This window comes from Mustela erminea, chromosome 14 (genome assembly GCF_009829155.1).
Source record: "Mustela erminea isolate mMusErm1 chromosome 14, mMusErm1.Pri, whole genome shotgun sequence".
In the NCBI taxonomy this organism is placed as follows: Eukaryota; Metazoa; Chordata; class Mammalia; order Carnivora; family Mustelidae; genus Mustela; species Mustela erminea.
The window spans coordinates 27181525-27195277 of record NC_045627.1 but is presented as its reverse complement, the minus strand read 5'-3'; the positions used below and the strand labels follow the sequence as shown (position 1 = coordinate 27195277).

Genomic DNA, 13753 nt, shown 5'->3' with positions numbered 1-13753 from the left:
TTTCAAACTTGCTAATATCAAGTTCCGGATCTTGGGAGTTTTTAATTAAATATTTGTATTAGAAAAGCGATCCATTGCTTTTTCAAGAAAACTTGGAAAACACAGAAGTACAGATATGAAAAAAAAATTACCTATAGTCCACCCCCCCCAAACAACTGCTATTCATATTTTAATCTTTCCCTCTTTTCCTCTTTCTTCTTACCTCTAAAACACACACACACACACACACACACACAACCAAGAAACAACAGGGTATTATAATTTGCTGTCTGCTTTAATTTGTTTTAAATAAAGCATCGTAACCTGTGCCTGCACGTGTAGGCAAGCTGCATCGGGGCACAGCCAGAATAATAATCAGGATAATTCCTGAAGTCCGCTTGTGGCAATTTGATTGTAGCAAATCCTTGAGGATGTTGAGGTCACTTGAGAAGCTTGCGTACAAGCATTTTACCAACTGCTTATTTGGGACAGATAGGAAAACGCCTCAGAGCAGAGCTGAAACTCGAGCTGGATCTTGTGCCTGGGAAGGAGGCAAGCTAAGGGCAATCCTCAGCGCTCCGAGCAAGCTTTAGTGGGCTTTCTTTTTGGCAGATTTGTTTTGTAATCCGTAAGCTGTCGGGATGTCATAAAGCAGATGAGAGAGGTCCCTACTCCAGACCTGGGAAAGTATACTTTGAGCTCCATCTGGGACACAGATAAGTCAGTCTGTCTATGGGATGTGGGGGAAACAGTCCCTCAGAATTCCTTCGCTAGATCTCATTTCAATTAAATAGAAAAACTCACTTTCTTCCATCTTGTCAGACTTTATTTTGAAGCATCGGATTAACATTTGCTGTGTGGAAAGGTTGGTACAGATATTACACAGTGGCAGGGGGAAAATTAAAAACGTGTTCCCCGTATAACAAGAGAGACACCTCATCACATCCCAACAGGGTGTGTTTCTGGTCATGCCCTGGAGGTAAAGACTTTGCCTGTTAAACTGAAGGCCATTGGGTATGCCATAGTAAGGGCAGTAAAATCCAGAGACACTGTACTCAGACTTTGTGATTTTTGAAATGCATGAAATCTGTTTGTTTATGACCAGAACAGTAATTTAGTTGATGACTTAAGAAAGGGCATTCTTCTTAGCTCAGTGTGCATGGTTAAGAATGAATGGCTAAGTAAATCCAACATCTCTGTGTAAGGCATTGGGATGGAGGCAGTAACGATTCATCACAGAAACTTCCATTTTGGAGAAAGCATATCGAGAAAAGTTTTCCTCGTGTTATTTTCTTAAGCTCATTTTAGGTAATGGACTGGTGATAGCCACTGATGTGATACCGTATTTCTAACATGGCTTTGAGGGGACCTCTTTCCCATGGACTTCTCCACAGCACTCTCGATGTAGCAAAAGGATGTACACCCAGTTCCACTGATGGTACTCAAATGGTAAAAGTCCCCTCGAATTAGGAACCCATATATGCAGGTTTATATGCTTTTATGCCGATGTTAAGTGATGAACACTTGAGTCCAGAAACCATAGAAATCTGAGTAATTATATGTGTTTTTTTCATAAAAGACCATCGTTTCTCAACATGACTGAACAAAACTAAAATTTATTGAACTGGTAAATAATGAAATAATGTCATTTTCACGTGTTAATATTGACGGGATATTAATGTTGTCCTGAAGTTATGTTCATTTCAACGAACAAATCTAATTTTTATAGGAAGACGGTCTTTGAGAAAAAATATTTGGAAACTGTGGTAAAGAAGGTTGACTCTGGGTTATCTGGAAAATTCTCAGAATATTTCAAATAGCTAACATTTTATCCTCTGAGAGTTTATTGGCTTATTCAGGATTTTGTATATGTAAATTAACATCCTAAATTAATGGATGTACTGTTAAATTGTATTGGAAATGTCAGTTTTTTTATTTTTAAAAGATTTTATTTATTTGACACAGAGAGAGAGACCAACAGAGAGAGAGGGAACACAAGCAGGGGGAATGGCACAGGGAGAAAAGCAGGCTCCCCGCTGAGCCCGATGTGGGGCTCAATCCCAGGACCCTTAACCAACTAAGCTACCCAGGCACCCCAGAAATTGTCAGTTTTTAAGATCAGATGTCTTTAAATATTTTGTTACAAAAATAATAAATGTTCATTACAAAATCGGGTGCAGGCAGGAAAAGGCAGGAAGAGAAATTACCACCAGTATTCCTTCCTTTCACTGCAGAGCCAACCCTAATTATCTTGCTATATAGTTCTTTTATGGGGTTTTTTTTTTTTTTAATCTTTTTTCCTTTTTTCCCCGTCTATCAGTATATTTCTTATGTACACAGATGAGTTTTTTTCACCTAAATTGTTGACTTTCTGGACTCAAAGGGGAGCCTCCTTCCTCTCCTTTCCTCTCGCTCTTCACTGACTCTGCCGGCTCCTTCTGTGCTTGGTGTTGCCCGGGCAGTGATGATGACCTAGAACTTGGTTTTAATTTTGAAACCAGCTGCAGTTTGGTTAATCAGATAGGTACCTCAGGGGCTCTGTGGCCTGTGAACACCCGTCTTAACTCATCTGTGATAAAAATTGGCTGTTGAATTTCTTAAAAAACAACAACAACAACAACAAAAAGTCCACCTTGTTTTAGAAGGCAGAGGTCAGATGTCTTCCAGCCTAGGAGGGGAATTGTTAGGGCTGAGCAAAATTCCACTGACTGCCTGGACAGACACTGGCAGAAGCATCCACTTTTGACCAGCTCTGTGTCTGCTGCTTTAATTGGTGAGTACGGCTTTGCCGTGGAGCAAGGACCGTGGTGCCTTGTACTCTGCTCTTTTCATGTCCGTTGCTCATCATCTGTTTTCAGACACCCCGCGCCCCCCCTCCATGAATCCTGTTCTTTCCCATGGGTATGGAAAACCTTGATATATTCCCAAAGTAGGCTGGAAGGAGGTTAAGATCTTTATTGGCTCTACTTTTGTAGTAAAAACAAAAATTTTCTAATTCCATTTGGGCTTCTGCAACAACAAAGACTGGCTGATAAACGACAGAAATTTGTTTCTCATTTCCCATGGCTCTGGAGGTTGGAATTCTAAGATCCCAGTGCACGGTGGCGTCGTGGAGTTCTGATGAGGACTGTCTTCCAGGTTGCACACTGCCGACTTCTTGTGTCCTCATGAGGCAAGCTGTAAGGTCTCTCATGACTCTTAGAAAGGACACAAGTCCCATCACCATGGGGGCCCCCGACCTCATGACATCAGCTAAACCTAAGTACCTCCCAAAGGTCCCACCTCTATATGGCATCACACTGGGGGTTAGGGCTTCAACATAGGAATTTTGGGGGGACACATTCAACCATTGCGAAAACGTTCATTTTTCTGTCTGTAATTTAGTCATTTTTAAAATACGGTGCTTTTACTTTCCCAGGTATTCTGTATCTCCAGGTTAACCACTTTGAAATCTAATAGTGTTACATAACAAATTGATAGGAAATTGGGCTAAACTATTGATAGCCTTTAGATACTACCTGACCTGGAAGGTTTTGGGGGATTGTCATGTTAATCCCCAGCACCTACTTGTTTTCTTGGAATTTCTCTCTTGGGAAGAAAAAAATCTAGCCAACTTAGAGTTTGGTTAATGTGGGTGTTAGAGGACTCTGATTCCTTTTTTAAACAACGGGTCCTGTTCTTACATCATCACCATCTAAGTGCCCTCTCCTGTGTGTTGTAACAAACTTTGTGTCTTTGTTCTGTTTTTATGGCAGCTCTTATTTCATGGGCTTTTCCCTCTCTTTTATTATCTTGCCTTCAAAATTTGTTTTTTAAGCCAGAGGTTTGGGGTTCAGAATATATTCTCCAATAGAAGTGGGACATCTGGGTGGGTCAGTCACTTAAATGTCCAGCTTTTGATTTTGCTCAGGTCATGATGTCAGGGTCCTGGGATTGAGCCCTGCAACGGGCTCTGCACTCGGTTGGGGAGTCTGCGTGAGGATTCTGTCTCTCTCTCTCCCTCTGCCTCTTTGTAAACCATCTCCTCCCCTCAGCTCACAAACACTCTCAAATAAAACTTTTGAGAGCCACCTGGGTGGCTTAGTGGGTTAAGCCTCTGCCTTCGGCTCTGATCATGGTCTCAGCGTCCTGGGATCGAGCCCCTCATCGGGCTCTCTGTTCAGCAGGGGGTGTGCTCCCCCCACCCCCCAACCTCTGCTTGCCTCTCTGCCTACTTGGGATCTCTCTGTCAAATGAATAAATAAAATATTTAAAAAAAAAATAAAAAAACGTAAATCATTGGGGAAAAAAATGTGCATGTGATAACATGATTCCCATGATAATGTGGTTAGAGTAAAACTTTTCAATGTAGATTGAAAAAAAATTCATTAAGACGTTCCAAATTTTGTAGTTGAGCACAGCGGTGAGGCTTAAGTTCTCACCAGGTTTTTTGGCCAACCATTTCTTTCCCACACCTCTACCCCCACCCCAGTGTCCCAGTTCTCTTTAAATGGGAAAACGCTACAGGGAGAAAGAAGTGTGGTGGTGCTGGGAGCCATCTCTCAGCCACCCCCCACCTTTGGCTTTTTTGATGATAGGTTAGTATCTGCCCAGTGAGAAGATGGAGCTAGGAGAGGCTGTGAAGTCACATGAACCAGCTAGACTTTTATGCACTTAAGTTTATCTACTGAAGTTTCTGTATTTATTTTGGGAACATAATAAGAACTCCTGGTCTGATGTTAATTAACTTGCAACGGAAAGGAGAGCTACTGAAGAGAAAAAAAGAATTTGGCAGTCCATTGAGCTGATTTAATTATAAAGCAGGCTTTTAAATGAATATTACACAAGTCAGTGATGATACCCATTGGGCTGGGCGCTCGCAGGATAAGCAGTCAGAAGGGACTTGGGTTCAGAGTGCCTATGTCGCTCGGTTGAGTGTCCAACTCGAGCCCCAAGTTGGGCTCTGTAGTCAGTGTGGAATCCGCTTGTTCCTCTCCCCCGTCCCGCCCCTCCACCTGCTGGCGCACGCATTTCCACGCTGTGTTTTCATTTGACCATGCGATGTGACTTTGACTTACTCACTGATAATAAGGTCTGCTTTGGTTGCTTTAAAAGACTGCAGTTTATACATAGTGCTGGTCTCATCTTACTGTATATGCAGGGATTTTTTTTTTCTCTTTAAGATTAATTTATTTATCTTAGAGAAGAAGAAAGCAGGGGGTATGGCAGATAGAGAGGGAGACAAGCAGACTCCCTGCCAAGCAGGGAGCTCAATGCAGGGCTTGATCCAAGGACCCTGAAATCATGACCTGAGTGGAAATCAAGAGATGGCCGCTTAACTGACTGAGCCACCCAGATGGCCCTGTACAGGGATCTTTGATCAGTGAGGAGCTTGCCTCTGTGACCTGCTAAGGCAGTCTTTGTAGCTGTGCAATCAAAAATAATTTGTTGACTCGGTGATTGAAAAGGTGAGTTGCTATTCTAAGAGACAGTATAGGGGCAGTACCATAACCTTTCTTTCCTTAAAAAAAAAAAAAATTGTTAAAATTATTTAATATCTCAAACAGGTAGAGAATTACAAAGAATGATATAACACATTCCCTCTGCACATTGCTGTGAAATGGATCATTGCACTTTTTATCCTTCCTGCCAGCCCTCTTTTTCCTCATAGCTCTTTCACTCTCCACCAAAATATAAAATCCTATTTCATTTACTCTCTTGACCCCACTAAAATATAACTGTCATGAAGGCCGAAAATTCTGACTTTGATTCCCTGATACACCCTTATTAGCCAGTGACTGGCATCGTTCATAGTATTTTCATATTGCCCAGTATTGATGGAGTAAATGAATTTTCCCACATGTGTTCTTTTCATGAAGTAGAATGCATTTTGGGGCTTCCTTGCTACTGCATACTTTCCCCCAAATCAGACTTCTATTCCCTACCTCCTCAGAGGTAACTGGCATTGTGCAGCCATTAATCAGTATAAAGAATTGTCTTCAGGTGTTGAGCTCTTTATATAAATGGTAATATAACTTTTCTGGTTTAGCCCTGAACTACATGCAGCACTGGGGTCGGGGGACAAACCCGGAGAAGTCCTGGTAAGAGTAGTAAGCTGAGCTCTCTCAGCGCTCTCTGAGGAAGACTTTACCTGTGTCCCTGTGCCTTGAATGAATGCTGAAACAAGTGGTGTGACTCGTGTACCAGATAGCAGAGAATGAACCTGTCTCGGTTCTCTCAACTAAAGGTTAAGAACTAGATGCACTTGATGTGACTATGCCAGGAAATTGGCCATTTCTTTGCAGTTTTTTCCAAGTAAGGGGGTCCTCATGGTCCAATCAAAAAAAATCTCATTAACAAAAGTTTAAATGGCTTACTATTCTCAGTAAAACTTTTTTCCTTCCTTTAGTTGAGACGAGAGAAGATTGACCTTGAAAATACTTTGGAACAAGAACAAGAAGCGCTAGTTAATCGTCTCTGGAAAAGGATGGACAAACTTGAAGCTGAAAAGCGGTTTGTTTAGTCTTGCTGTTCAGTGTGGGGCATGTGCACGGCGAGAGCGCTGCTCTGGGTGTGGTTGATGGAGAGAAAGGGGAGTTTTAATTCCTTGGGTGATGCACATTGTTTTAACTTGCCAAACCAAAAAAAACTTGAAAGCCTCCTGAACTCTTCTCATGTTGCATCTTTCTATTTCTTTTTCTATTTCTATTTCTTTCTATTTCTCTCTTCTAGTCCCGAATTTCCTTTCCTTTGGGACAAAGTCTATGAAGACATTAGTCAAGGTGCTATTGGTTCCTCTTTAAATTGTTCAGGAAAGATCGTTGCAATTTCAGCGTCTTACCTTATTGAACTGGCTTCCCCCGTTTTTTCAAGTGCTTCGGTTGTGGATGGTGTACAGCTAATTATTACACATCTCTAGAATGTATTTCAACAGGAAGGCTGAGATTTTAATAGGAAAATTATTATCTATTGGCGTGAAGACTTACTGTAAATACTTGCACATAGTTAAGGTTAGGAATCGTTGTGCTAAATGTGTGTACATGGTGTGACATGTCATTCAACAGCAGACGTTTCTTGAACCCCTTCGTGTCCTGATTTTTCAGTGCTGCATCCGTTGGGTGGTGGAGCAGGACTTGAAGAATGGCAGGGTGTTCTGTATGTGGGATGTGTGTGGGGGTGTAGAAAGGGAGTTTTAAAAATGTTCCTTAATCTACTTCACTAGGATCTTTTGTTTGCTAACCAGAGTCCTTTGCCATAAGTATTTGGTTTGGATGAGCATCTGTAAGCTATTTTGAGTTCATCTCTAAATTTGCAAAATACAGTCCTATCACAGGCTTTAAGAGAAGTGAAAATCAGAGCTGTATCTCTAGGGAAATATTCAAGCTGTTGTTGAATTGGGTGTGTTTTGCATTATTGTAGCGGTGCTAATAAATTGAATTATGAAAGAGTATTTAATACAGTAAATGCAGGACCATTACAATGTTTAACATGCTAGTTTTCTCAACAAGGGCAGGCCTGAAGGCAATTCACAATTTGCAGTTGGGCAAACTTAAAGGTAAAAGTTAAAAGCCAAACCAAACCAAGAGCCTAGCAGCTTATGAAAGGGGAGCCTAGAGGTCTATTGCCAGTCTCTCTTCCTTTACAGAACACAGTTGGAGGTTTTATATGTGTAAGTGCCAAAGTATTGTGTTAAACAATATGATGTATCATTTGGTCAGTGAAAAGCTGTTGAATATTGACATTCCTTGTGCCTCAAACTAGTGATAATTGCTAGAGAAGGTGGGACCACCAATTATTAACCCAATGATTGTGGCTTGGTTTTGTTCTTTATCTTTTCACTTGTGCTCTGAATAGAAGCAAAGGGCCTTAAGCCCAGTTTGCCCCACTCCTAGGAATTTTTTCGGAGGGAATTTTAGAAGTGGAGTCTGTGTGGTGTCTCCTTCCAAGGGAACCCTAGTACGGAGTTCAGAAGCATTTACCAGAAAGCGTTGAGAGTGAAATTTCTTTAGTATCTCTGTTCCCACAAGCCGATGTGATGCATTGAGTCAGCAGATAATTTGAGTGCCTACTGTATGCCAGGCATAATAATCAGAAACAAATGCTGACGACTTTTTCACTAATGCTTAATTACCGGCGAACATTTAAAAGAGAAAAAGGAGGGTGGATCCTTCAGCTCTGCCCTTTGACCTTGACCTGGATACTAGGTAAGGGAGACCCAAAGTGGGTATTAAAACGGGCAGAACCTGAGTCTGTCAACCCTGTGAATTCTGGTGACTCACAGGAGCTTGCCGTGAAAACAAACCCTCCAGCTAGTATGTTTTGTCTTTTAAGGGAAACTGTTTTTCATTGTTGGAATTTTTCTTTTCACGGAAGAATCCTGCAGGAGAAATTAGACCAGCCGGTCTCTGCTCCCCCGTCGCCTAGAGACATCTCCATGGAGATAGACTCTCCAGAAAACATGATGCGCCACATCAGGTTTTTAAAGAATGAAGTGGAAAGGCTGAAGAAGCAGCTGAGAGCCGCTCAGTTACAGCGTACGTAGCCCCTGGTTTCTCTCCCCGGTCTTCTGTGTGCACAGGCAACCCAGTTACCAAGCACAGGCTTTTACCAGTATTGACCATTGGATTTGCATGGGTCAGATCCATCCTGTAGTCCGTTACCAATACATGCATATAGAAACCTTTCTGTCCTGGAATGGACTAGTTTTGAATATATTACAGTAGGACAGGCAAATAGTCTCAAGTACTTCTAGAAAATCAAATAATTGTGGAAGGGTCCAGAATCGGGGTACTATTTTTATGCTTCTCCCTGTGTTCACAAATGTACTTTCAGGGAACAAAGGCAGAGACCAGAGCATGTATCATCCTTACTAAATTTTAGTGTCAGCTAACATTTTCGCACTTGAAGAATAAATGCTTTAAAAATGTATCCTTACGGATTGGGAAAATGTCCAGTTGTTGAGTTGGAAATCAGGGGAACTAGATTTCTGAACACTTGATGAGGTCACCGTGCATTTGCTTGGGTTTTCCCCATTTCCTTGTGCAGGCTGCTCAGAGGCATTTGAATGGACAGTGCCAAGCTGGGTGCGCAGGGGAGGAGGGGCTCTCCCTCTCGCCTCTGACCCCAGCCGCCCATGTCTCGTGGCTAGACACTTTTTTATCTTTTCTTCCAGATACATGTATGTGTCTGGATAAACTTACTTTATACTAAAAGCAGCACAGCGAGCACACTCTTTTGTATTTATCTATTTTTCCTTACTGTATCTTGCAAATTTTTCCTTGCCAATACATGTAGAGAGCTCTCTGATTGCCTTTCTAAAAGGCTGGTTCGTATTTGGTTCTGGGGATACGCCAGTGCCTTCTTACCTACACAGCTTCACTTTCCATAGTGTCAGCCCAGTCGGGAGGCAGGTGACTCTCCTGCCTTGCGCTCAGAAGAGCAGTAGAAGCCTGATGATGTGTCCCAATGCCTGTGTCATTCCCCTCACTTCATCTCCTCACATAGGCATCGTGTCATGTCACATCATCACGAGGAGGGCAAGTACAGCCAGGCAGGATGTTTTGAGAGTGTTGGGGAGGAAGACCTTTCTCTGCCCTTCAAGGTTCTAGCTGGACTACGAATCGAATTGAAATGAGACAGATTAACAGGAGAAAATCAAATCTAATAGCATATGTACGGGGACTCCACACAGATGTGGAAATTGCAAGGTCGGGCAGGCACCGGGAAGCTAACCTGAGCTAAAGAGAGGGGTGGTGTGCTGACAGTACAAAGGGAGACAGACCCTTAGCAGGAAGGTGAGAGAAAATGCTTAGAAAACAAAGGTTGCCCTATTATGTGGATAAGTTTTGTAGATAAAAAAGAATCTGTAGCGCTAATTCTCTTCCTGATAAAGGCAGGCAGTTGGGGGGCAATAAAGAGCTTTTCCTGAATCTGATGGGTGTGGATTGCTTTACCTCAAAATACTGTTCCTGCCAAAGTGGCCCGTTGTGGAGTGGCCTGCCCTGGGTCCCCCACAAGAGAGACTGGGACCACTTCATATAACATATAGTATCCTATATTGTTAAAATTGTTCTAGTTTATTATTACTTTGTTAACCTCTTCCTGTGCCTGATTTAAAAAATTAAACTTTGTCATAGTGTGTATATTTAGGAAAATACATAGTATCTTCAGGGTTTGGGGTCATCCTTAGTTTTGGGCACCCACTGGGAGTCTTAGAAGGCATCGCCCATGGATGCTATATGTCCTGTGTCAACGGGCCCGTTCTGGTTGTCATGCTGCAACCACAGTGAACATCTGTGTCCCCACATTTGACACCCAAGCAAGAACACCTTCAGGATAAACTCTAGAAGTGGAATTACAGAGTCCAGTGACTCTTCATTTAAATTTTCGGTGATAGTTACCTTTCTGTTTCCTTCTCTAAAGTTCATTGCAAGTTCTAATCCGGTAGTGGATCTGGGTTGGTGACTCAGGATCATCCTTGGAACCTGTAAGAAATGGTGTTCATTTCCTCTTGTTGCCATAATAAATGACCACAGCCTTAGTTGCTTAAGGCAATTCTGAAGGTCTGCGGTCTAGAATAGGTCTCGGTGGCCTAAAATCAAGGTGTCAGCAGGTCTGGTTTCTTGTAAAAGGCCCTAAGGGAGACTGTTTCCTTGCTTTTTCCAGCATTCAGAGGCTGCTTGCGTGTTTTGGCTCAGAGCCCCTTCCCTGCCTGAGCAGCATTCCTGCCTGCACCCATGGCACCTTTTCACTCTGACCCCCTGCCTCCTTTTACGAAACGCTGGCCTGACATTTGTCCAGCCAGATAATCCAGGATAAGTTCCCATCTCAGGTTCCTTAACTTAATCCTATCTGCAAAGTCCCTTTTGCCGCCTAAAGTAACATCGTCATGGGCCTCAGGAATTAGGATGTGGACATCTTTGGGGGTCCGTTATTCTGTCTAACCTCATAGTTTCTGGGCTAATGCTAGTAGAAACCAGCCCTCCATCTTTTTTTAATACAAGGAATTCTGATGTGTACCCTTGAGTTGAGAACCATGATAATACATTTTATGAAAACGAATCAGCGAGTTCTCAAATAATAGATATGTTAGGATATTTTTTGAGTTTTTGGTTTGTCGGACAGACAGAGGTCTTTTTGTGCCACCGGCTTACATTTTTCTTTCTTGTGCCCCAGACAAAACCTTTAGAAGAAATTGAGGAAGAATTTTTCATTCCCTTTACTTTGTTCCTGTGGCAATATCTGGTATTTGAAGAGCCTGCCGATGCGGACAGAGGCATCCATAAGTGCCATTTTGATTTTGTGAAGGCAGAGAAGGCTGAGTGTAAGGAGGGACACGTGGCAACGGGCTGGCTCATAGCTGGTCTGGATTGGTTTAGAGGATGAGTTAGTGACCGAGGTCAGGTAGCCTGCCTCCCCGGGCTGCTGCTGGGTTCTTGGCTCCTCACCCTCCAGGTCTGCTGTATCAGAACTTGGGCTTGTCTCCCTGTGGGTCTCAGCTCGGGATGAACATAAGAATCCCTTGGGGACTGTTCAGTACAGTGGTGGAGAGGCTTCGCCCACAGGGTTCTGATCTGTTTGTGGTGCGGCCTGGGCACCAGCATTTTCTAACCATAAACTTGAAAGGGGATATAAAATGTACAGGCCACCTTTGGATCATAGGAGACCCAGCTGTTGGGAGTCTGTGAAGTCATCCTCTGTTGATGTCATCTTTGACTGAGTGTTGCAAGATGGCTAAAGATGGTGGAAGCATCAGCTGTGGCCCCTAAGTCTTAGGGAGCTCTGTGTGAGAGAAGGTGACAGGGTGACTCAATGGAGTAAATCCAGTCTTGAAGTCAGGTGTGGTGATGTGCCAGCAGAGGGCACCCAAGGCATACCATGGTGTCAGCATCTGAGGCTGGTCTGTGCCACCCAGAGGTGATGGGCCTGGTGCCTTCTCTGTCCTCTGGCTTCTGGGTTAATTGTCCAGGTGCCAGGAAAGTCCCCCAGCCATCACTCCTCCTGACTGATGGTCTTGTGTATAGATTATTGCTTAAGGATCCCCCTGCTGATATCCCCAGATGCTGAAGGGTTGCATCTGAAAAACAAAGACAGTGTTTCCTCTTAAATGATTATTCTTGAAGCCTCATAAATCCTCAGTTCTCTGAAGCTTTCCTGTTTATGGAAAAGAAAGGCAGCTTGCTCCAACAGCCACCCCTCTTATTCTAGAAACAGTAATACTCCAAGGGCCCAATCTAGTGCTTCCTGTAGAGCTAGTGAAAAAATTCTGCCGGCTTGCATATTTGGGATGAAATAATTTAAATCGTTTATATTAAACGTGTACTTTGTAAATATTTTCCCAGCTTGCCTTCAATTAAAGAGATTTTTGCATCTGGATTAGACAGCAGGGTTTCTGGTTATATTGAAAACAACTGAGGGATTTAGTGTTTAGTGCACATAATAGTGTTTAATAACTTAGTGTTTTTGGCATTTTTATTTGAATTTCTAAAGGATATTCAAGAGCTTTTATAGTTTCTGTAATGATGCTGTCTTGGAAATCATGGAATTCCTACCATCAAAAGTCATCATTTGCTAAAACACCAGACCTTCATAGAGGTGCTTAAAACTGAAACTAATTGGATAGATTTAGGAGTCGAAGTAGGGTCAATTTGTGGGAAAGAAATGATTAGTGTGGAACTCTCACTCCTCCTTCCTTCCTTGAAAGAATTTGGAGTGGGCTAATAATACGGAGCAGTAACCTGTGGGACTCTCTTAAACATGATTGTGACCGCTCTTGGGTTCGTAGCTATTTTTCAGAAAAGAGAAGTAGATGGAGAGTTTATTTTTCCCAAGTTCATTGGCTGAGAGGAGGGAAAAGGAAGGAAGCAAGATGATGGGCTGATACTGAATTGTATATCGATACTATTTTGGTGACTTCACATATTCTGTCAGAGGTGGGGACACGTTTTACCATTCACTGGAATGGTGCTGGCAGGTACCACACAGTCTGGCACAGAGTCCCCTCAGGAGGGCAGGGCTGGTGAAAGCTCCAGGGAACTTGGCACAAGGAGATTCTAGAACCTTATGAAGATGGCAGCCCCAAATTTCAGATTCCTGTAGAGTCAAAACAAGGGGATCCGCCGCTTCCAGTGTCTCATGCTGGGACGAATCAGCTCTGGGCTAGGAAACCAGTATTGTTGCTGTGTCCTTATCACACAGGGTGGTGCCTGAGGAACCTCAGAGAGGCTGGGCCTGGGTCAGGAAAACAGTCTCACAGACACACCAGAAATTCCACCTGACATACTCACCTCCAGTTGTTTACTGTGTCTGTTCCTATTTTCATAAACAGAATTCTGACTTACCAAGTGGGTTCTAGTGCAGCGGTCTTTCCCGGCGTGCTGGCGGGTGTGATGGGCTCCCTCTGTGTCTGGAGCTGAGGAGCAGCAGAGCTGGTGCCTCCCTGAGGGGAAACTAGGGCTGAGCTGGGTGCCCTGGCTGGGCCCCCGCCCCTGTGGGCTCCAGCAGCGGGGAAGGCTCCCGGCGCTGCCACTCCACCATTTCCTCTTCCCCACGCTTCACTGTAGAAGGCACCCAAGTGGGCGTGAAAATACCTAACCTCCCAGTGCCATGGCACTTCTTACATTTCTTGTACATGCAGCTTGTTGGGGAACTGGGGTGCGTGGGGGTGATCTGTAAGTCCAGATCCCCTTCACGTGGGAGAGGAGCGCGATTCTTTGCGGCACGGGAACCTGACCGCGGTGTTCTTAGCTCAGGTGTGAGTGTGACCGCGCGGAACACGGCTGAATGGAGAATTCTG

General features: G+C 43.5%; 1 protein-coding gene and 1 long non-coding RNA gene across 3 annotated transcripts in view; one reads left to right on the top strand and one right to left on the bottom strand.

Annotated features, from left to right (window-relative positions):
• Positions 1-13753, top strand: part of CCDC6 (coiled-coil domain containing 6) — a 105413-nt gene that overhangs the window by 75256 nt on the left and 16404 nt on the right. The window contains exons 4-5 of the mRNA XM_032311669.1: positions 6368-6471; positions 8332-8492. Of these exons, the coding sequence (XP_032167560.1) occupies positions 6368-6471; positions 8332-8492 (265 nt within the window). The remainder of the gene's footprint in view (positions 1-6367; positions 6472-8331; positions 8493-13753) is intronic.
• LOC116572601 lies at positions 8884-13696 on the bottom strand. 2 transcript variants are annotated; one of them, XR_004278431.1, is made up of 4 exons: positions 13299-13696; positions 11406-12034; positions 10359-10442; positions 8884-9571 (listed from the first exon to the last, which is right to left on the bottom strand). It is a non-coding gene; the product is annotated as an uncharacterized LOC116572601 (long non-coding RNA). The 2 variants fall into 2 exon arrangements; XR_004278430.1 differs by lacking the exon at positions 11406-12034.